The sequence below is a fragment of the Mobula birostris genome, chromosome 1 (assembly GCF_030028105.1).
Source record: "Mobula birostris isolate sMobBir1 chromosome 1, sMobBir1.hap1, whole genome shotgun sequence".
Taxonomy (NCBI): domain Eukaryota; kingdom Metazoa; phylum Chordata; class Chondrichthyes; order Myliobatiformes; family Myliobatidae; genus Mobula; species Mobula birostris.
The window spans coordinates 52871372-52896150 of record NC_092370.1 but is presented as its reverse complement, the minus strand read 5'-3'; the positions used below and the strand labels follow the sequence as shown (position 1 = coordinate 52896150).

The 24779-nt window shown below is 39.3% G+C and overlaps 1 protein-coding gene across 1 annotated transcript; it reads left to right on the top strand.

Annotated features, from left to right (window-relative positions):
- Nucleotides 1–127: 127 nt before the first annotated feature.
- On the top strand, nucleotides 128–19718 carry mcm4 (minichromosome maintenance complex component 4). Its single transcript, XM_072258974.1, has 17 exons — nucleotides 128–348; nucleotides 1114–1191; nucleotides 3508–3672; nucleotides 4090–4250; nucleotides 4620–4721; nucleotides 4832–4924; nucleotides 5020–5115; nucleotides 5243–5381; nucleotides 5539–5759; nucleotides 6825–6945; nucleotides 7105–7364; nucleotides 12849–13214; nucleotides 15158–15285; nucleotides 15417–15624; nucleotides 15708–15936; nucleotides 17051–17184; nucleotides 19326–19718. Exons 2-17 carry the CDS (start codon nucleotides 1122–1124, stop codon nucleotides 19416–19418), a joined length of 2586 nt encoding a protein of 861 aa, XP_072115075.1. The 5' UTR covers nucleotides 128–348; nucleotides 1114–1121; the 3' UTR covers nucleotides 19419–19718.
- Nucleotides 19719–24779: the final 5061 nt, after the last annotated feature.

Below are 24779 nucleotides of genomic sequence, written 5' to 3'. Positions count from 1 at the left end.
GCTGCAACTTTCACCGTCCGCCTTCCAGTTCTACCAGTTTCACGCCGCTAGAGAGGGGGAGCTGGGAACATCACACTCAATGCTGAACAGTATTGTTTCTACCCCCAGTTTCTCATGAAGACACGCAGTCTTTTTTAATATTCTACCAGGATTACAATTCCGATTAAATCAACTTTTGAGAATGTGACTAATACGACAAATGCAATTCACGATGAGATTTCTCTTCCGCTTAAAATAGTTTATTCCGATATCTAAGAGCTGGGGTGCTGATTGGGTAGAAAAGCGCGCGAACTCGAGGTCAGCTGATCGATTCCGCGCGAAAACTAGACAGTGGAAGAAACTTACAAGGTAAAAGATTCTGAACTATAAAACTAAGTGAATAGTATTCTATTGCGCTATTTGTCGTTATGTCATGTTTGTATTGATGAGAGTAATTAAGTTGAAGTTGAAAGCATTGATTATTCTATTTAAATAGAAGGTTGGTACATTTATTGTTTTTTTCAGAGCAATAGATTGATAAATCTTCAGTTTTATTTCTTGGACTCTAAAATAGTTTCCAACACACTTTATAAAAGAAAAAGTGAAAGTTACGTATGTATCGAAGAAATTTTGGTTTAATAATGTTGGCTTTAAACATTTTGAAGTGTTGCAATTCCTCATGTTGAACATTGCGGATACTGTACGATTTACTCATTTTATGCCCTCAAGTGAATAGCGAAGCTTATGTTTAACCCATTAATATTTTGTTCATCGTAGTTTAGCAATTTAGAAAGCCCCTATCAAATCAACTTTTTCCTTCAAATAAGTGTTTTCCCCCTATTCTGTCTGTCTCGGCCACCGGAACAGATAATAAAGCGTATTCAACGTGAAACGGTGACAGGTTTCTCCTTCCACAGACCGGCTGAGTTCTTTCAACATTTCTGTTTTTATTTCAGATTCTAGTAGGTACAGTTTTACTTGCTTTCCATATTAGCAAGAGGAATGGATGGACTTAAAAGCAGAAAAATTATTGCGATTGTCACTGAAGCAATACGGGTATTTTGACCTTGTTCCACGTTAAAATTTGAAAGATGTGTTTGAATGCATAGCTGAATGCCCTTTCTCTCATCCTAGTGCTAAAGATGTCATCCCCAAACTCCACACCGAGTCGTAAAGGAAACAAGCGTGGAAGAGGCAGTAATCCTTCCACACGTATGTCTTACTGTTCTTTCATCTATATGCTACAGAGGTTATTGAAACTTTTGCAAATTCTAATCCACTGAGTTACGGAATGCATTCTCTTTATAAAGTTATTCCACAAATGATTATTGGTTTATTAGATGTGACCCTTAGGGTTCTATTTTTAATGACTCCGGGAGTTCATGAGTTAAATATCCAGCTGTACTTTGTTCCATCTTCCTTCCCACTTCGGCGTGAAACCATTGATCGCCTTCCATTCAAGTATTCATCATGGCGATGGATGTAGGATTTGCTGCAGTTTTTCATAATTGGCAGCTCTAACGTTTTAAGAAATTTAACGATAGTATGTTCAAAGGCTGTGGTAGTATTTCAAAACGTGCTTCTAAACATCAACATTGTTGACTTTCTTTCCAATGTAATGAAACTTGAATTCACATGGAACAGATGAGTCCAGAGCCTTTATTTTCTTCCCCCAAATAAAACATTGAGGCTCAGCTCAGTATTCACCTAATGACATGGCTGGATGGGTAGCACCTGGTTTACAGTTAACCCGAAGCATGCTAGACAGGATTGGAAAATGCAGACAGGTTGTCTCTTATGCAAAATTTAGATAATATACCTCAATGTTTCAGTGTGTTTAACCAAGATTTTTTGCACATATAATACAAGTTTCAGTTATAATTGTGATGTGCTGTTCATCTTGTGTCTCCCAGAATGTAAGGCCATCAACTACATCGATCCCAAATCATTATATTCTTGCTGTGAATTTGGTCTCCATAATGCCGTTAATACATTGACAGTAAAAACGTAGCAAAGTACTTCCAAGTCACGATTTTGTGTGACTTGGAAGGGAACTTGCGAGTGGTGGTGTTCCCATCGACTTGCTGCCTTCGACTGCTTTTGTCAACGAGATTGTAAATTTAGAAGTTATCACCATTGGAAAACCTTTAGCAAATTTCTGCAAAGCTTCAAATTGGTGTGAGGCAGTCGAGGTATGCTGTTCATAGAAAGCTCAGGTCAGTTTGAAGTGAATAATTTGCTTTGTGGATAATCATGAATGTTGTTGAAGTTGTACTCATAGAAGGTCCTCTTCTGATGTTCTTTGGGAGTTAGGGGTTATTTTTTTTTTAATCCTTTTTTTTGACATATTGCAAGCATAGTTTGCATATTGCTGATTTAGTTCTCCAGGATTTTGATATTGGGAATGTTGGCATTTAGTGTGATCTTTGCACTTTTTTTGGTCACTGAGGTTCGCAAGATTGGGTATTTGTTAGGTTTCACTGTAAGCAGGCATGGATTGCTTTATTATCTAAAGTTGTGAATTAAACCAAGGGAAGCATTTTTTCTTCAGGCCTTATGGAGGGAAGGTCATTGGTGAAACCAGCTGGGCACTGCCCTGTGGGACTGCTTTGAAATGGAACTCAGATGATTAGCCTACAATTCCAGAACTATTTTTGCTTTGCTATGAATGATTCCACGCAAAGTCAAAGTAAACTTTATTATCATTGAATGTTTATGTCACTATATACTACCCTGAGATTGATTCTATTGTGTTTGTTAGTATTTATTGTGAATGCCCACAAGAAAATCAAAACTGCACACAACAAAGACGGACAAACAACTGATTATACAAGACAACAAAAGGTGCAAATGCAAAAAAAACACTAATAAGTGTATAAATAATGCTGAGAACATGAGTTGTAGAATCCTTGAAAGTGAGCCCATAGGTGGTGGAATCAGTGAGTGAGATTAACCCTTCTGGTTCAAGAGCCTGATGGTTGAGGGTATTTCCACATCAAGCCGTGATGCAACCAGTCAGTATACTCTCCACTGTGCATGTATAGAGGTTTGTCAAACTTTTGGATGACGTGCCGAATCTTCGCAAACTTCCAAGAAAGCAGAGGTGCTGCCACAGCACTTAATGTGCTAATCCCAAGACAGATTGTCTGAAATGCAGAGCTGTAGTTAATGAATATTATCTTGATGTATGCATTTCCACTATCCAGATGTTCCAGGGTTGAGTGAAGAGCCAATGAAATGGCATCTGCTGTTGGCCTGTTGTGATGGTGGGCAAATTACAGTAGATCCAAGTTGCTTCTCAGGCAGGAATCAGTATTTCATAACCATCCTCTCAAGACTTCACCATAGTGGATGTAGTTGATGGTTACTGAGGCAGGTTTCCACATTCTTGGGCATCGGGGAAAAGTCCCTGTAATTTTGTGCTTGATGTCCATGTGAGGCCAGAATTTGTCTTTAGTTGTATTTATAAAACGCACATCACTGAAAATGTGATTGGCATGTTGCTGATGATATGCCTGTATCTTTCAGCTCGCAGTGATGGATTACAGTCCCCGCCTCAAAGGCAGCGAGTCGACGATTCCACCTCCACTGGGGAGCTACAGCCAATGCCAACTTCTCCAGTAGCAGATGTCCTGAGCCCGCCTGTACAGGAGTCCTCCTTCCTATCAAGCCCAGCACGGTCACGCCACTCAGGTTTGCTGTTTTTTTTTAATTTAAAGACAACTCTTTAGCAACTCGTGCATCGACAGCAGGGTAACACAGCTGCAGCAGTGCATATTTTGCCTTTTTGCTAAATGCCTTGAAATAGAAGATCACGTGAACTGTACTGATATACACAGCCATATTGAATTTACTACTAGAATGATCTTGTGTTACTTCTGAGGTGACAGGATTAGTTTGAGGGTCATCGCACCAACCTATTTTTGTTTTACTTTAGCTTGAGTTTCTTGGAGCTAAACGTTTTTAACATGCTGGAATTATTTGTCATCTTTGGAGCAGCTGCCACAAAGTTGTTAGCACTTCACCAGAATGTTCTTGAGTCTCTCAAATATTCTGTTCAGGCACATTTTCCTTTGTTGAGATGAATAGCCAAAATATTTTGCCTTGCAGCTGCCAGTGAATTTGACGTAAGTTCTCCTCTGACCTATGGCACTCCCAGCTCTAGAGTGGAAGGTACACCTCGTAGCGGTGTTCGTGGCACACCTATACGCCAGCGTCCTGATCTCGGTTCGGCGCGCAAGGCCCGCCAGGTTGATTTGCATGCTGAACAGGTGAGTATTTAATTATAAATTTATGTAGCTTATCTAGGCTTCATGATAGTTTTATTGTAGCCAGGTTTATTTTTGTTAGTTTTTATCTTATTTGTGATTTTTTTTTTTTTTTTTTTTGCATCGTTGTCTATTTATTGTCAATTTATTGCCCCTGATCTACATCTCAACATCAGTTATGAACTGGCCACATATGTGTTCTTTTGGGGACACATAGTTTAGGCAGCAGAAGGTCAGCAAATTTATTTCCTTCCAAGACTGACTTGAAGGAAATAAAGTCAGGTGTTTAATAAAGATAGGTGTTTAATAACAACTTTCTGATTTTTGTGGTGGTTGTTGCCAGTAGTAATTCTCTGATTCTGATCTCTTCAGCCTTCAGCGGATGATGATGTGACCAGTGAGCAATCCCTTGGACAAAAGCTGGTTATCTGGGGAACAGATGTCAATGTGGCTGCATGCAAAGAAAAATTTCAGGTAACCAACAATTCTCAGTTTACAAGTTAAAGTTTTGTTCTTTTCTTTTTGGGGAGGGGGAATGATTTCTGTAATGTTTACTAAAAGCAAGTAATTTATTCTATCTTCAGAGGTTCCTTCAACGTTTTATTGACCCTTCTGCTCAAGAAGATGTCGCAGGTCTAGACCTCAATGAGCCACTTTACATGCAATGTCTTGAGGAGGTAATGTATAGCTTGATCTTGCCTGTTCTTTCAATATTCTTCTCGTGTGGAAGCATTTCAGGGCTGAAGTGAACTTCACTGTGCTTTGATTGCAGATGAATGTGGTAGGAGAGCCATTCCTAAATGTGAACTCTTCTCACTTGAGGGGATTTGACCCTGAACTCTACAGGCAGCTAATTTGTTATCCACAGGTAATGGATGTTGTTGTACACAAATAATTGTTTCATAATGACCAGCTTTGAAAGAAGATAGAAGTGTATTTAAAAAAAAATTAACCAGTGCCTTAAAAAATAAATCCTTTCTCTTAATTGTATATAGGAAGTGATTCCCACTTTTGATATGGCTGTCAATGAGCTCTTTTTTGACCGTTTTCCTGACTCGATACTGGAGCATCAGATCCAAGTTCGACCATTCAATGCTTTGAAAACCAAAAACATGAGAAGTCTAAATCCAGAAGGTAGGGTAGTATTACTGGACTAATGGAAGCTTGTTTTAGTTGGAGTAAGTATTTTGACCAGCATATTAATGGTAAATGGCTTATAACGCAAAGTATATCACTGTCTTGTAAGTCATGCTTGTTTGTTCTTAAAGTTATTTCTCCTCTTCCTTTATAGATATTGATCAGTTGATCACAGTCAGTGGCATGGTGATCCGATGCTCACAATTGATACCTGAAATGCAGGAGGCGTTCTTCAGTTGTCAAGTATGTGCTTTCAGCACGAGAGTGGAAGTTGACCGCGGTCGAATTGCTGAGCCATCTGTTTGCAGGAACTGTAACACCACACACAGCATGGCTCTAATCCATAACCGTTCATTGTTCTCAGACAAGCAGATGGTAAGTTTATGGCAAATATTTCTGGGAAAGGTATAGCCTTTCTAAAACTGGAGAGGAAAAAGATAGATTCATCACTTTATCACAATGAACTGCTTTAACAAACAATAATATTTAATGTAGTGTTAATGCATTGCACTGGTTTACACAATGAGCTGAATCAGAGACTGATGTTTGGCAATTTGCATTAGAGTAAATCCCTGACAGCTGTGAGTCCTTGGTTTATCAAACAATGGAAATGCCAGTTCTCTCACTGGCCTTCAGCAGTGTCGTGAGCTGCTTCTCACACAAAATACCTGAATTCAGCAAGTCAGGCAGCAGCTATGAAGGGGAATAAACAGTCAAAGTTTCAGGCGGAGACTGAATTCCGCGAACATTTTGTGTGTGTGTTACTCAAGATTTCCAGCATCTTTCTCATCTTTCTGAACTGCTTCTACTCCTCAACATTGTGTAGGATATCGACCTGTAAATCCTGTCACTTTCTGGGGACAAAGTAGTAGGTACCTGAAGTCTACTCGTCTCTGAAGTCCACCGCATACCACCCAACATCTTCAAGATCTAGAGGCCAGGCAAGATTCTCCGACATTTTTCTGTCGGATTAGTACATTTTTGAGGAAAAATGGCTTTGAGCCAGATTCAGCATGATTTCGCTCGATATGCAGAAATACTTGAGTTGCCAGTTTCCCCTGTGCTTCACTGTGAGCAATGAAATTATTTCATGATTGTCATGTTGTAGAAGTTTCCCAAAATTGACCGTTCTTGAGAAAATTACTGACTGAGAAGCTGCAAACCGCTACATAACTTTACATAAAAGGCAGAGAGTCTATGATGGTGAAGTAAAAACAAGTTTAAAAGTAGGAGATGAAACAATTTTGAAATCAATCTGTCAAAAATTTGATGAACATAGGTTACAAGCAATACTAAAGATTCTTATTTTGGGAAAAATATTGAAGTATACTGCTCAAATTTGAATTACCGACTGCTTTTATCTGAGATACAGTCATGCTGTTCACATGAAATTGCAGAGGTATTGGCTAATTGATCTTTAACTTTGTAACATTTTTTCAGGTTAAGTTACAAGAGTCACCTGAAGATATGCCTGCAGGGCAGACCCCACATACAGTTATTCTATTTGCTCACAATGACTTGGTGGATAAAGTACAGCCTGGTGACCGTGTAAACGTCACGGGTAAGTGCTACGCTTGTAAGATGTTGACGTGTGCGTTATATTTTTGTTTTATTTGAAGTAGGTAGGTTTCTAAAATCAATGCTTTAAATTTCTGCAATCTGCTTTTTGAAACATGAGTGAGTTGTAAGGAAGTGAAAGATTTCTGTCTTTTCTGGCTAGGCATCTACAGAGCTGTTCCAATTCGAGTAAATCCACGAGCAAGCAATGTGAAATCTGTGTACAAAACTCACATTGATGTCATTCACTTTCACAAAACTGATGAAAAACGACTTCATGGCCTTGATGATGACAAGGAGCAGAAACTCTTTACTGAGCAGCGTGTGGAGATGCTCAAAGAACTGTCTAAGAAACCTGATATTTATGAACGACTTTCTGCTGCACTGGCACCCAGTATTTATGAGCATGAGGATATCAAAAAGGTAAAAAGCATTCCTAGAAAACAACATCCGTATGAAATATCACAAATGTTTATATGCAAATCAGAACACAGAACAGTACAACACAGGAACAGGCCCTGCAGCCCTCAATGTTCTGCCGAACCAATTAAATGTAACAATCAAATGGCCAACTAAACTGAAACCTTTTGCTTACACAATGTCTATATCCTTTTATTTTCCTCACATTCATTTGCCTGTCTAAATGCCTCTTAAGATTCCTTACTATATCTGCCTCTACCACCAATGGGCAGCACATTCCAAGCACCATCACTCTGTGTTTTTTAATTTAGAAAAAAACATTTGCTGCTCATCTCCTGTGGAACTCCTTCTCTTGCCTCACCTTTAATGCATCCCAGCTGGTATCAGATATTTGAACCCTTGGAAAAAGATACTGTGTGTCTACTATCTATTTCACTCACAATCTTATAAACTGCTATCAGATCTCCCCTCATCCTCTGCTGCTCCAGAGAAAATAACCCTAGTTTGTCCAACCTCTGGTTATAACACATGCTATCTAATCTAGACAGTATTCCGGTAAACTCTTCCGCACCCTCTCCAAAGCCTTGATAGTCTCTCTATAATGGGGCAAGCAAAACTGTATGCAATGCTCCAGATGCTGACTAACTAGAGATTTATAAAGCTGCAACATAACTTCCTGACTTTTGAACTCAGTGCCTCAACTTATAAAGACCCTTAACAGTATTGCTAAGCCCTTAACCGTGTACTTTCTCTTTACATTTGACCTCTAAAGGTGCAACACTTCACATTTGACCAAGTTAAACTCCATCTACCATTTCTCTGCCCATATCTGCAACTGATCTATGATCCTGTTGTATTCCTTGCCTGTCTTCTATGCTAACCCACAACACCACCAATCTTCATATCACCTGCAAACTTAATAACCCACCTATTTACATTTTCATCCAGGTCCTTTACATCACAAACAGCAGAGGTCCCAGTGCAGATCCCTGTGGGTCACCACTAATCAAGGCCTCCAGGTGGAACAAGTTTCTTCAGCCACTCCTCTCTGTCTTCTATGGGCAAGCCAATTCTGAAACCAAATGGGCAATTCACCGTGGATCCCATGTATCTTAATCTTTTGAATGATCCTTCCATGATAGACCTTGGCAAACACCTTACTGAAATCCATGTAGACAACATCCACAGTTATACCATCATTAATCGCCCTTGTCACCTCATCAAAAAAACTCATTCAGGTTACTAAGACAAGACTACCCAAGGCCAGGCTAACTCTCCTGAATTAGGCCATGGTTTCGCAAATGCTCATAAATCCTATTCCTAAGTATTCTCTCCAGTAACTTCCCTGCCACTGATGTGAGACACAGTGGTTTATAGTTTTCAGGATTATCCCTGGTTCCCTTCTTGAATAATTGAACAACATTAGCTACTCGCCAGTCCTCCGGGACCTCAACTGTGACTAGAGAGGGCACAGATATTGGTCAAGGCCCCTGCAATTTCATCTCTTTTCTCAATAACCTGGGGTACATCCTGTGGACTTATCCACCTTAATGCTCTTTAAGAGACCCAACATCACTTCCTCCTTTACCTTGAAATGCTTCAGCATATTAATACGCTCAGCATTGATGTCCTTATCCTCTACCACTTCCTTCTCTGTAAATACTGACGTAAAGTACTCATTTACAAACCTCACCCTCATCCTTCACAGCCAAGTATTTCCACCTTATCCTCGAGTGGTCCTTGTTACCCTCTTGCTGTTGATGTGTAGAATGCCTTGGGGTTCTCTTTAATCCTACTTGCCAAGGATTTTTCATGGTCGTCTCTGGCTTTCCTAATTCCCTTAGTTCTCTACTGGCTTCCTTCTATTCCTCAAGGTCTCTGTCTAGCTTCCTCAATCTAGCTTCCTAAGCTTTACATACCTTTCCTCTTCTTGATTAATTCATCACCTGTCTCGACATTGAAAGTTCTCTTACCTTGCCATCCTGGTCCGTCCTTCTTACTGGAACATAAGTATCCTATTCTTTGTGCAGTTGGTCTTTAAACCCTCTCCACATATCAGGTGCAGACTTGCCCAAAAGCAGCTACTCCCAATTAACTCTCCCTTGTTTCTGCCTTTTGCTCTTGTAATGTGCCCTGCTGCAATTCAATACTGTCCTGCAAGGTCAGAATCAGGTTTTATCATCACCAGCATGTGACAAATTTGTTAACTTAGCAGCAGCAGCAGTAGCTCAATGCAATACATAATATAGAAGAGAAAAATAAATAAAATAATAATAAATAAATCAATTACAGTATATGTATATTGAATAGATTAAAAAACATGCAAAAAACAAATACTGTATATTAATAAAATGAGGTGGTGTCCAAGGGTTCGATGTTCATTTATGAATCGGATGGCAGAGGGGAGGAAGCTGTTCCTGAATCACTGAGTGTGTGCCTTCAGGCTTCTGTACCTCCTACCTGATGATAACAGTGAGAAAAGGGCATGCCCTGGGTGCTGGAGGTCCTTAATAATGAATGCTGCCTTTTTGAGACACCTCTCCCTGAAGATGTCCTGGGTATTTTGTAGGCTAGTACCCAAGTTGGAGCTGACTAGATTTACAACACTCTGCAGCTTCTTTTGGTCCTGTGTAGTAGCCCCTCCATACCAGACAGTAATGCAGCCTGTCAGAATGCTCTCCACAGTGCATCTATAGAAGTTTTTGAATGTATTTGTTGACATGGCAAATCTCTTCAAACTCATAATGAAGTATAGCCACTGTCTTGTCTTTATAACCACATTGATAGGTTGGCGTACTTATCCTTAACAATAGCTGCTTTAAAACTTTTTCCACCTGTGATGTTTTATTTACGTTCTCGAAGGAACTGCTAATGTTAAATAAAACTGTTAATATTGCTCCTAAAAGAAATTGTGTATTGTAATCTTAAGACCATAAAATTTTGGAGTAGAATTAGGCCATTTGGCCCATTGAGTCTACTCTGCCATTTCATCATGGCTGATCCAATTTTCCTCTCCTGCCTTCTCCTGTATCCCTTCATGCCCTGACTAATCAAGAATCTATCAACCTCCGCCCTAAATATAAACAAAGACTTGGCCTCCACAGCAGCCTATGGCAAAGAATTCCACAGATTCACCACACTGGCTAAAGAAATTGCTTCTCATCTCTTTTCTAAAAAGATGCCCCTCTATTCTGAGGCTGTGTCCTCTGGTCTTAGACTCTTCCACCATAGGAAACGTCTCCACATCCACTCTATCAAGGCCTTCCACCATTTAATAGGTTTCAGTGAAGTCATCTGTCATTCTCTGAATTCTAGTAAATGCAGGCCCTGAGCCGTCAAATGCTCTTCATATGACAAGCCATTCAATCCTGGAATCATTATCATGAACTTCCTTTGAACTGTCTCCAGTTTCAGCAAATTCTTTCTAGAAAAGGGGGCCCAAAACTGCTCACAGTACTCCAACTGTGGCCTCACCAGTGCTTTATAAAGTTTCAACATTACATCCTTGCACTTCATACACTTCCCAACACTATTCCATCTGCCATTTCTTTGCCTATTCTCCTAATCTGTTTAAGTCCTTCTGTAGCCTCTACTTCCTCAAAACTACCTGCCTTTCCACCTATCCTCGACTTGTCTGCAAACTTTGCCACAAAGCCATCCAAACCATTAACATATAATGTATAAAGAATAGGTTCCAACACAGACCCCTGTGGAACATCACAAGTCACTGGCAGCCAACAAGAATAGGCTCCCTTATTTCCACCCTTTGTGTCCTGCCAATCAGCCACTGCTTTATCCATGCTAGCATTTTTCCTGTAATACCATGCGTTCATAGCTTGTAAGTAGTCTCCTGTGTGACACCTTGTCAAAGGCCTTCTGAAAATCCAAATACAACACATCAAGCAATTTCCCTATGTCCATCCTGCTTGTTGATTCTTCAAAGAATTCCAACAGATTTGTCAGGCAACATTTTCCCTTGAGGAAACTATGTTGACTACAGCCTATTTTATCATGTGCCTCCAATTACCCTGAGACCTCATCCCTAATAATCAACTCCAACATCTTCCCAACCACTGAAGTCAGACTAGCTGCCTATAGTTTCTTCTGCCTCTCTCTGTTGAAGACTGGAGTGACATTTATAATTTTCTAGTCTTCTGGAACTATTCCAGAATCTAGTGATTCTTGAAAGATCATTAATGTTTCCACAATCTCTTCTGCCACTTATTTCAGAACCCTGGTCTAGATGACACCTACCTTCAGATTTTCCATTTTCCAAAGAACCTTCCAGCGATCGGATATCCACTCTCACCTCCTTTACACTTTATGTATCTGAAGAAACTTTGGTTATCCTCTTTAATATTATAAGCAAGCTTATTTTCATATTCCATCTTTACCTTAGTGACTTGTAGTTGTTTTCTATTGGTTGTTAAAAGTCTCCCAATCCTCTAGTTTTCCACTAATTTTTGCTCCATTGTATGCTCTCTTTCATTTTTATGTTACCTTTGACTTGTTAGCCGCAGTTGTGTCATCTTTCAGTATAAAACTCCCATCAGGGTCTTTTTACCCTTACAGTTCTTAGCTCGATCCATACTTAATTCAATACCTTCTGACCCTGTGTCACCTCTTTCTAATGATTTGAGCAATGCCACCCTCTCTGTTTTCCTGCTTATCCTTGCATATTAACCTCCCAGCTACAATCTTCTTTCAGCCATGATTAAGTGATGCCTGCAACATTCTACCTGCCACTGCTGCAAATTCATCTACCTTACTCTGTATACTGCACGCAGTTAAATATCACAGCTTCAGTCCTGTATTCGCCCTGTTTGAATTTTTTTCATCATTTACATTGCAGCTCATCCTGTTGACTACAATTTTTCCCTGTCATCTGTTCACTGCACATTGCCTGTTTGTACTTTCTTCAGCATTATAATCTGCCTTTCCTATGATACTATTTCATATTTCATAGATATTTAAAATTTAATGTATTTTAACATATATGTGGCATTTTAGCTTCTACCTTAATTTTGTCTGTTTTAAGTCTTAATTTAGCACTTGGCTAATCTGATTTAAGCATTTTACAAAGGATTTTGACTTTTTTATGCTTCCTGGTTTACTGCTTAAAAGTTTGGCATTACTGAGGGAATATGGTTTTTGGGTAATAGTGACTTTATTTTTAAATCTCTTCCCACCCTTCTGAACTAGTGTTGCCTAATAACTTTTTTTAAGAAATTGTTCAGACTCTAGTGATCACCAAGTTGCTGAGGGCAGTTCTAGATCATCAGTGAGTGCTATAGCTTTGCCTCGGGGTTAATAAAACAAAACATTCTTGTGGGTGCTCTTTAATCTTGAAAAATGATAAGAACAAAGGAAGTTCAGTAATAAAGATCAAAAGGCTGGTAATTAATTGTGCAGCATTTCCTTGCAAGCAGCAATATGTAACCATGATAAATATACCAGTTGATTATGTTTCCTTTTATTTTCTGCCAGGGTATTTTGTTACAGTTGTTTGGTGGGACCCGCAAAGACTTCAGTCTCACTGGCCGTGGCAATTTCCGTGCTGAGATCAACATCCTTTTATGTGGTGACCCTGGTACCAGCAAATCTCAGTTGCTCCAGTATGTGTACAACCTGGTACCCAGAGGCCAGTACACATCTGGTAAAGGTTCCAGTGCTGTAGGTCTGACTGCTTACGTGACAAAAGATCCAGAGACAAGACAGCTGGTCTTGCAGACCGGTGCTCTTGTTCTTAGTGATAATGGCATCTGTTGCATTGATGAGTTTGACAAAATGAACGATAGCACAAGGTCTGTGATGCATGAAGTTATGGAGCAACAAACTCTTTCCATTGCTAAGGTAGAGGATTGTTGATAGAAGGCTTCCAGTGTTTTTTCTTTCTTTCTTTTTCAATATTTTTATTAATTTCTTACATAAAAGAATAGAGTACAGTAGGATATATAATATATATCGATTACAATATATTGAAATCACAGATGAAGTGTAATTACCCCATATCCATATGCATTTAATTCAAATATAATATTGAAAAGAGATTTCATTATACAAAAAATCTAAACGCACTACCAGGAAAAAAAACAGCTGTTTGGTTAAAAAATAAAGGAAAAAATCCTTAACATATAGTATAACATATTATTAGCCAACATCTGTGCTTAATAGCAAATAAAAGATTTTGAAAATAATTCAAAAAAGGTCTCCAAAATGTTAAAAAATCTTGTCTAGGTTCAGAAATTGAACAGCAAATCTCTAAATTTAAGCAAGACATAACATCATTTAGCCAATGAGTACGAGTAGGTGGAGTGGCATCCTTCCACTTTAGCAACAATGCCTTCCTGGCTATAAGAGAAATAAAGGCCAAAATATGCAGATCATGTGTCTCCAAAATAATGTCATTTCCTCCAACAATACCAGATAAGGCAGTCAAGGGATTAGGTTTAAAATTTACTTTTTTAAAAAAAACACTGAAAAGGTTTGAAATACTTCCTTCCAATATTTTTCAAGACTCGGACAAGTCCAAAACATATGTATTAGTGAAGCTTCTCCATTATTACATCTGTCACAATAGGGAGATATATCAGAATAAAAACGAGACAGCTTATCTTTAGACATATGGGCTCTATGAACCAGTTTAAATTGTAGAAGGGAATGATGGGCACATAATGATGATGTATTAACCAATTCAAAAATATCATTCCAAGTGTCCTCAGAAATTGACATCTGTAAATCTTGTTCCCAAAAATTTTTTAATTTTTATCTAGAGGAATATTTCTCATTCCCAACAACATACCATAAATCAGGCAGCCTCTATAGGAAGAGGTACAGTCGACGTTTCGGTCCGAGACCCTTCGTCAGTCCTGACAAAGGGTCTTGGCCCGAAACGTCGACTGTCCCTCTTCCTATAGATGCCGCCTGGCCTGCTGCGTTCCACCAGCATTTTGTGTGTGTTGCTTGAATTTCCAGCATCTGCAGATTTCCTCATGTTTGCGTTTTTAAACATACCATAAATATTAGATATAGATGCATTATGGAAGGGTTTCAAATTAAAAATTATATCAAGTAAATTTTTATCTGGACTTAATAGGAAATGTATGTATTTGAGAATGCAAAAAGTCTCTAATTTGAAAATATCGGGGGAAAAAATGCGTTCTCGGTAGGCTATACTTAACTGACAGTTGTTCAAATGAAGAGAGACCATCTCCAACAAACAAATCCTGAAAACGTTTAGTACCCAATCTATTCCACTCTTTATAAACTGCATCAGACATAGAAGGTTTAAAAAAAAATTTAGAAAAAATGGGACTGGAAAGTGGAAACACTCAATAAACCAAAATATTTTCTAAATTGTACCCAAATCCTCTGTGTGTTTAACTACAAAATTATCAGTTAAATTACTTAAAGATAAAGGAATTGAGGATCCGAGAAGAGAAATGATAGAAAATATATGAACAGAGTTAGCTTCTAAAGAAGACCTGACAGTCCAGCATTTTTTCAATACGTAAAACATTTAGAAACACTATAAATGCACAAATCAGATGTTGCTGTCATAAGTCCTATTATTTCTTTCTCTGAACCAAAAATGATAGTAAATGTCCTTTAGTTCCAAAATGATTAAAGAAACAATCATATCTTTTAATTTAACTGCATTTGTGCTTTATTTGCCTTGGGATTAATAAATTTCCTCAGAATTAATAAAGTATATCTATCTATCTATTTATTTGAACTTTTGAGGTAAAATTTGATAGCTGTTTGAATAATGAAGCCCATAATGTTATGTATTTTAGGCCGGAATAATCTGTCAGCTGAATGCCCGAACATCTATCCTGGCAGCTGCAAACCCAGTGGAATCCCAGTGGAACCCCAAAAAGACAACTATCGAAAACATCCAGCTTCCACATACACTCTTATCTAGGTAATGTAATCTATTCACAAACTCGCTCAGTCAAGATATGACGTATCTTTATCTCGAATGTTTCCAAAACTCCTAGAATAATAACATCTTATTCTGCACAAGTAATACAAATTTGTTCATTATTTTTATAGGTTTGATTTGATCTTCCTTATGTTGGATCCACAAGACGAGGCTTATGATCGACGTCTTGCCCACCATTTGGTTTCACTTTATTATCAAAGTGAAGAAGAAATGGAAGAAGAATACTTGGATATGGCAGTGCTCAGGGACTATATTGCCTATGCCCGTACTTATGTCCATCCTAGGCTGAGTGAAGAGGCCAGTCAAGCGCTTATTGAGGTGTGAACTCTTTTTGATGTAATATTTTCCCCAGTCACAATGCCACACCTTAATCAATTTTTGTGTTCTCCCTTGTGGTAAAGGCATATGTAGACATGAGGAAAATTGGCAGTGGAAGGGGCATGGTATCGGCATATCCTCGACAGCTGGAGTCATTGATACGTCTGGCAGAAGCTTACGCTAAGGTGCGCTTCTCCGAAAAGGTTGAAAACATAGATGTAGAAGAGGCAAAACGTCTTCACCGTGAAGCTTTGAAACAGTCTGCAACTGATCCAAGGACTGGAATTGTAGATATATCTATTCTTACTACAGGTAATGTGTTAAAAGAATATTGTTTTCATTGTGGGTGTTGTGTCTAGTAAGATAATTCTATATTAGAAATTTTAACATGTAGCCGAGACAATTGAGTTCTGATGAGTTTTGGCCTGAACCGTTGACTTTTCGTAGCCCTCCATTAATGCTACCTGATTTGTTGAGTCCGCTAGCAGCTTTTTGTGTGTTGCTCAATATTTCCAGCCTCTGTAGAGTGCTTTACTCCCTACACCCATGACTATGTGGCTAGGCAGCCGATGACACAGCTATCGCTGGCAGAATTTCAGATGGTGACAGGGAGACAAATGGAGTGATAAAGATCAGCTGGTTGATTGGTGTCACAACAACAATCTTGCACTCAGTGTCAGTAAGACCAAGGAATTGATAGGTGGACTTCAGGAAAGGGAAGTTGAGAGAACACACACTGGTCCTTATTGCAGGATCAGAGGTGGAAAGGGTGAGCAGTTTCAAGTTCCTGGGAATCGACATCTCTGAAGATCTATCCTGGGCCCAGCATATTGATGCAAAGTATAAGAGCCGTTATATTTCATTAGGAGTTTGAGCAGAATTGATATATCACCAAAGACTTGCAGATTTCTACAGATAAACCATTTTAACTCATAGCATCACTATCTGGTATGGAGGGGCTACTGCGCAGGATTGGAAAAAGCAACACAAAGCTGTAAACTCAGTCAGCTCTCCACTGGATTGAGGACATATTTTCTGAGTGGACAGTGAACCCATGTACACTACCTCACTTTTATGCTCTCTTTTTGCCCTACTTATTTAACATTTTTATGTATTTCTTACTGTAATTTATAGTTTATTATTAAGTATAACAATTCCTGCCGACGCAAAACAAATTTCACGACATGTCAGTGGTGTTAAGCTTGATTCTGATCTGTGTCTCAGTGTGAGATTGATTTTTCCAATGCATTAATACAAATATAAAATGGTTTCTGAACACCTGATTATTTTACATTCTCTGTATCCTTTATGTAGATTTACTGTGCTCATCGTAGTAATTAGCTTGCCTATGTGGTGCAATACAGAATCTAGCTTCAAAGAATCAGTCTAGTACACTGCACTTAATGAGGAATTTAATTTATTTCAGGAATGAGTGCTACTGCTCGTAAGCGGAAGGAGGAGCTGGCTCAAGCCTTGAAGAAGCTCATACAATCCAAAGGCAAAACTCTCGCCATGAGATACCAACAACTTTTTGATGATCTAAGAAGTCAATCTGATACTGTAAGTTACTTTGATCTTGAGTGGAAAAGTTTTGCAATTTTGGAATGACGAGCGTAAGACGGGAGTCTTTCCATTCTGTTCTGTTTGTGCTCAGTTGCAATGATACTATTTCACCCATTATGGTAATGGTGGAACTAGGATGCATATTAACATCCACAGCAGATGAATTTTTGTTTCTAGCTATGATTTTTAAAAAAAAATAAGATCATAGAATGGCAAAGCGCTGAAGAGGCATTTTGAGTCTGCACAACCTTCTGCAAGAGTTAGTTCCACTTCCTTACTTTTCCTACAAGGCAGGCACCACGGAAGTGTAGCGGTTAGCATGACGCTTTTACAGCTCAGGGCATTTGGAGTCCAATTCCAGCATCATCTGTAAGGAGTCTGTACGTTCTGTCCATGGAATGTGTGGGTTTCCTCTGGGTCCACCAGTTTCCTTCCCACAGTCTAAGGATGTGCCTGTTAGTAGGTTAGTTGGTCAATGTAAATTGTCCCATTATTAGGCAAGGGTTAAATTGGAGGTTGCTGGGCAGTGCAGCTCCAAGGGGCGGGAAGGGCCTATTCTGCACTGTATCTAACTAACAATAACCCTGCAATTTTGATTTCCATTTGAAGTCCATGATTTGAACCTGCCTCCAAATTCTAAACGTTTGCCTTTTTGTTTTTAAAACAAAAAATGGCTTGTGCTGCCTTTGGTTCTCTTGCCATTCATAAGTCTGTGTCTTCTCATTCTGAACCTTTCCACCATTGGGAAGAATTTATCTATTCTCTTTCAACTCATTATTTTGAACTGCTGTATCATATTTCCTCTCGTTTGCCTCTGCTTTAAAATGAACAATACTAGATTCTCTAACCTTTCTCTCTAACATAAGTATCTCAATTCTGAAATCACTATTAATAAACTATTTCTGACCACCTCTCTTCTGTTCAAAATTTTGATGCAGGCCACTATTCATGCCCCAAATCTGAGTTCATTGTAACTACTATATTTAGTACTTTATGTTTCTTGTTTTTGAATACTTTGATGCTATTTGCATTTTAAACCATTTTCCCAATTTGCCTTTCAGCCTTTATACGCATGTTCCCCAGAGTTCTGTGCGCGCTCCTCAGGATTATTTCTTCTGTACTATTGTGCCTTTCCTTAAGGTTTCTACTTAAATATCAATAATTATGTACCTGCATTACGTTTCAATTGCCACCTTTCTGAAAATTGTACAGCCTATCTGTGTATCCTGAAATCCACCATTATCATAATTCTCTATATTATCAAGATTTTTGTCTGTGAATTGTAAAAGTTATCCACTTTTTAAAGCACGTATCTGTGAAAGTGGAAATCTGAGTACTGAACCCGGGAGATCACTAATGACTACTTTTCAACTTGAAAGATAACCACTTCATGCTATTTGTTCCATGTTCCTACTGCCGGTTTTATTCCACGTGTTTCAGTCTTGTTGATGAGTTTATCTGGCACTTAATGAAAATCCATGTGTTCCACATCAGTCACATCGCCTTCATTCTTTATTCCTGTGGCACCTTTTCTATAAAGCACGTGGTTTGTCAAACAGCCTGTTTTTATAAATTCTGGCTGGCTTCCATTAACAGATCCTTTTTTTTTTTCCCTTGATTATTGTTTCTAAAGCTTCACCCAGCATTGGGGTTAAACTTCCTGGCTTGTCTTTGCCGGGCCTACATTTGTTCTCTTGGAACAAGATAATGACACTTTTTTAGAATTCTCCAATTGCCTGTCATTACCAATGTAAGGATAATCATTTATTAAGCCTGTACTATGTGTTTTCTTTTAATATTGAAAATTGCATAGAAGAATTGCATATGTACACATGCATGTTATTTATTTCCTTTTTAAAACTGTGATTATATTTTGAATTTGACCATTGTCAGAGTTAAAATGCTCTCCAGCTTTAATGTTTCCTGTCCCAAGTATCTGAGATTGTGTATAACCGGGGAATAGAATCGGGATAGGCCCTGTCATAGGACAGCAAATGCTAATGTTGCAGCAAGCAAATTACTTGTTGCTCTGATATGAACGTTACATCTGTCTATGTGTATTAAACCACATATTTGCACTGAAAATTTTTTTAAATTTCTGTGTATGTAAATTCTAATTGGAGTTTTAATTTTTTAAGGCTATTACCAAGGATATGTTTGAAGAGGCACTGCAAGCTTTGGCAGATGAAGATTTCCTGACTGTAACTGGGAAAACTGTTCGATTGCTTTAAGAACACATGTACTAAGAGTTTAAAATTAATATTTTCCTATTGATCTTTGTTACTGAAACTTTGATATTTTACATTATTTTGCTTTGTTTCTGCAGCCATTTCTGGTAAATTCATGATCTAGTTATGCTGAGGTGAAATTAATGTTTCTTGATAACACATTCAAACTCCATTGCCAGATCTGTAAATAAGTGGTTTTGTTTTCCATCTTTTATATGAAGCATTATTAGAAAGAAGGAATTGGATTAATTTGGCAATGGAATAAAATGTGAGAAATGTATTTTGTGTTCTCAGTAATAAAAATGTGCTTTTCTCTGAAGGTTGTTTGACATTAATATAGACCTGTCCTTTGCAAAACAATGCAGTGCTAACCTTTTGAGCTGCTGTTTTTAAGATTATAAAGGAAAAAACTTAAAACCTTTTAGTCTCCTTTGTAATCTTAAAAACAGTCAATTGAGTTCAATTTATCCTTCCCTATAGCTATCTTAAAACTTGTCACTATTCCCTAACAGTTCGTCCACTGACAGGTCAAATTGGGGTCAAAAATTTGAAATCCTGGCCACAATGAAGTATTATTTGAATTAGTGAATGAAAAAGTGGCATTGCAGGGGCAGAAGCCATTTGAACAGAACAGGTCTCACTGGAGTGAGTTTTATTTGAGCTAGTGAAAAGGGGGCACCCAGTGTTAGAATAGTCGGGTTTCTGCAAGAACAGGCAAGGTGAATACAAAACTCAAAGGCTTCAGCGAGAAGGCACGGGTAAGCTTTTCTTTAATGTATTGTCTGTAAATTCTTGGTCCTTAGTTCAGTGTGGGCAGGATGGTAGTTCAGACAGTGGAATGCTCCTCCTGTGAGATGAGAGAATTCAAGGTACCTGACAGTGACAGTCTCCCTGATGATTACTCAGACCCACTTGGGAGGCTGAAAGCCTCAGAGCAACCAAAAGTCATGGTGCACATTCGCACTAATGACATAGGTAGAAAGGTCCTGCACAGAGAGTATAGAGGGTTGGGAAAAAGGCTGAAGACCAGGAGTTCTTTGGATTACTCCTGGTGCCATATGCTATTCAGGGCAGGAATAGGATGATAGTACAGATGAATGAATGGTGTAGGGGCAGGGTTTCACGTTTCTGGATAATTGGAACCTTTTCTGGGGCAGAGATGACCTGTACAAGAAGGATGGGTTGCACCTGAACTGGAGGGGAACCAATATCCTGACCGGGAAGTTTGTGAGTGTTACTTGGGAGGGTAACCCCCAGAGCGGAAGGGGTTAGAACTGAGGAGAGATTGAGTTGCCTGGGACTGTACTCACTGGAATTCAGAAGAATGAAAGGAGATCTTATAGAAAAATATAACATTATGAAAGGGATAGATGAAATAGAGGCAGGAATGGCATTTTCAATCATAAGTGAGACTAGAACTTGGGGACATAGCCATAAGATTTAGGGGAGTAGATTTAGGATGGAGATGAGGAGGAACTGCTTTTCCCAGAAAATCTGTGGAATTCTCTGCCCAATGAAGCAGTGGAGGCTACCTCGGTAAATATATTTAAGGCAAGGTTGGTTAGATTTTTGCACAGTAGGGGAATTAAGGGTTATTGGGAAAAGTCAGGTAGGTGGAAATGAGTCCATGGCCAGATCAGCCATGATCTTATTGAATGGTGGAGCAGGCTGGACAGGCCAGATGGCCTACTCCTCCTATTTCTTATGTTTTAAACTAGTTTGGCAGGGGGAATGGGAATCTCCAGACCACCAGGTTAGAAAGTGGAGGGATAGTGAGGAACATAGATATCAGGGCCAGTTAAGAACAGGTAGGAGCAAAGTAATGGATACATGGGACAGAGTTTGAAGTGTGTGTATTTTAATCCTAGGAGTATTATGGGTAAAAGTGATGAACTTGGAGCATGAATCAGTATGTGGAATTATGATGTGGCCAGTACAAATACCTGCTTGAGAGAGGGAAAGGAATAGGTGTTTAATGTCTCAGGATTTCCACGATTTAGAAAAGATAAGGGGGAGGTTGCCTTACTGATCAGGGACAATATCACAGCTGCACTCGGGATGTATTGGAGGGCTTGTCCTCTTAAATCTATATGGATAGAACTCAAAAATAGGGAGGGTGTAATCACTCTGGGACTGTACTACAGAACCCCCCCCCCCCCAATAGCCACAGACATTCCGGCAGATTAAGGAAAAGTGTAGAAACTATAGGGTTGTGGCCATGGGGGGCTTTAACTTCCCTAGTCTAAACTGCGACTTCTGACTCCAAGAGGTTTAGATGGACGCATCCTGGAGAGTTTCTATATTCAGTGTGTTGATGGCTCAACAAGAGGAGGGGCTGTACTGGATCTGGTGTTATGTAATGAGCCTGGCCAGGTATCTCACCTTTCAGTTTTAAGATAGCTATGTAGATACTGGGTAAGTATGAACCTCACAGGAGAGTATTAACTTGGAACAGAGAATGTTACAACAGCATTAAGCAGGAACTAGGTAGAGTTCACATCTGACATGGAATGTACTTAAGGATCAACTGCACAGAGTAGAGGACAGCGAGGTAAGAGACCTTGGATGTCAAGGGAGGTGATGAATTTAGGCAAGAAAAAGGAAAAGTATGTAAAATTTAGGAAGTTAAAATCAAACAGAGCCCTGGAGGATTATAAACAAACTAAAAAAGAACTTGAAGGGAATTAGAGAGGCTAGCTGGGGGGGGGGGGTGGTGGTGCGAATCATCTGCTTGGATAGGAAAGGTGTGGGCAAGGACTTTAATGAGTACTTTACAACAGTACTTACCAAGATGAAAGACATGGAGGATAAACAGATCAGTTCTGTGGGTATTAAACCGCTATAAGGCAGGGATGGTGTTGGGTCTGTCAAAGAACGTTAAGAGTGATAAATCCCCAAGGGCCTGAAAGGATGTTTCCCAGGTTATTGAGAGAGCAACTGAAGAGATTACTGGGGAGTTGGCCATTATCTTTGTGTCCTCTGTAGTCACAGGCAAGGACCCAGAGGACTGGCGAGAAGCTAATGTTCCATTGTTCATGAAAGGAATTAGGGATGATCCTAGAAACTATGGACTGGTGACACTCACATCAGTGGTAGGGAAGTTACTGGAGAGGATTCTTAGTGATAGGGTTTATAAGCACTTGTCAAACCGTGGCCTAATTAGGGAAAGTTAGCATAGCTTTGTGTAGGACAAGTCGTGTCTTACTAACTTAATTAGTTTTTGATGAGATGACGAGGGTGATTGATGGTAGAGCTGTCAATGTTGTCTACATAGATTTTACTAAGGCATTTGACAAAGTCTTTCATGGGGGCCTCATCCAGAAGATTAAGATGCATGGGATCCATGGTGAATTGGGTGTTCAGATTGAGAACTGCCTTGCCCATAGAAGCCAGAGAGTAGTGGTCAGAGGGAATTGTCATCGCTGGAAGTCTGTGATTAGTATCTGTACTGGGCCCTCTGCTGGTTGTGATGTATATAAATAACCTGGATGAAAAATTACATGGGTGGTTAATAAATTTGCAGATGATCCGAAGATTGATTGTGTAGTGGAGAGCATAATTGGCAAAGCATACAGCGGAATAATGATTTGGAACTGATACAGATTTTCAGGACTAGTAGTATTGCTAGTGTTCTAATTTGTTGTGTATTTCATTTAAATACGTAATTCCTTAGTTAAATTGTAGTTTATCTTTTTTTATATCTATTTAACTATTTCCATGAAACTGGCTAATTGGGGCAGCTGCTTAATTAGGCCAAAATGTACTGCTCCCAATGTGTCCTAATTAACTGGAACCCACTGTATTTTTATTTCTGCAATTATTGTTTGACCAGCTGAGCATTTTCAACTTCTCGTATTTCAGCATGTGTAGCAATGAGTGGATAACCTGAAATTTGGAGGCCTAATAAACTTCGAATGTGACAGTAATTGGCCTCAAGAACATAGTTAACAGACTCGTGAATTAGAAACTAGTAAAATGGAATGTGATAGCAAGAATGCAAAGGAGGGCACAATTCCAAAAGAGCAATTTGCGATACAGATGTTTTGTTGAAAGCAATGGACCATGTTGTAAAAGTGGTTAAAATAGAATATGGGAACCTGGGCTTTATAAGAAAGAACCCGAATGCAAGAACAAGGAAGCAATAAAGAAACTCCATAACACAGGTACCTAACAGAGATATTGTGTCCTGTTCTTGATGCTACATGTTTAGGGAAGATTAAAGAAAGAATGCAGAAGAGATTTACTACAATTATTTTAAGGCTAAGAGAAACTTTGGTATTGTGGATTGATTTTTTTAAAAAGTTGAGGTTTTCTTTGCAAATAAATGCTGAAGGCTGTCTAAAATCAAGAATAATATTAACGGAATGAATGGAGGTAGATTTTTCCCCATTACAGGGATAAATAGTGGGGAGACGGGGGGAAAAGTGATTGGGAAATGAACCAAAAGTTAGCACAGTGAGAGGCAGGAGTGAAAATCACTGAAAGAAGTAATGGAAGCAGGTCCGATTCTGCCCACTCGGTGGCACTGGCACCAATCATCATGAAGTTCTTTGAACGGCTGGTAATGGCACATATCAAAAACTCCATTCCTGCCGCACTGGACTCTTCAATATGCTCACCGACAGAACCGCTCTAAGAAAAATGCCATAGCATTTGTCATGCTGCTAGCCCCTGACACACCTAGAAAACAAGGACATTTATGTCAGAATGCTGTTTCTGGATTTCAGTTTGGCACTCAACACTATTGTTCCACAGACCTTGGTGAACAAACTCCTGTCTAAAGTACACCACTGTGTAAAAAGGGTGTTGGACTTCCTAACCACCAGACCCTCCCCATCATCCTCAATATGGATGCCTGCCGCCCCCCCCCCCGAGCTGTGTGTTGAGCCTTTTGCTATACACTGTACTCATACGTGACAGCACAACCAAATACCTGAGTAATCACATTGTGAAGTTCAATGATAACATGACAGTGGTGGGGCTCATCATCAACAACAATGAAGTGGCCTGCAGAGATGAGTTGGAGAGCTCAAGGTCTGCTGCCAGGCAAGTAACCTCTTCCTCAATATTAACAGGACAAGGAGATGGTTATCAACTTCAGGAGAACTTGTACCACTCACACCCCTCTTTACACCAGTGGCTCGGCAGTGGAAACCGCGAGCTGTTTCAATCTTCTGGGATTGTACATCTCACACAACTTCTCATGGTCCCAGAACATGTCCTACACAATCAGGAGAGCTCACCGAAGGTTCTGCACATCCATACTCACGTCCTTCTTCAGATGCACATTAGAGAGCATCGTAACATGCTGCATCACTGCTTGGTACAGGAACTGCACTGTAGTGGACAGGAAGGTTCTGCAAT

What these genes read in the sequence shown, in the direction of transcription:
- mcm4 (XM_072258974.1), top strand. Translation starts at nt 1,122, where the DNA reads ATGTCATCCCCAAACTCCACACCGAGTCGTAAAGGAAACAAGCGTGGA. An exon ending in TTGATTTGCATGCTGAACAG is followed by an intron (nt 4,251 to 4,619) that starts GTGAGTATTTAA and finishes TGATCTCTTCAG; the next exon opens with CCTTCAGCGGATGATGATGT. An exon ending in CCAGTCAAGCGCTTATTGAG is followed by an intron (nt 15,625 to 15,707) that starts GTGTGAACTCTT and finishes CTTGTGGTAAAG; the next exon opens with GCATATGTAGACATGAGGAA.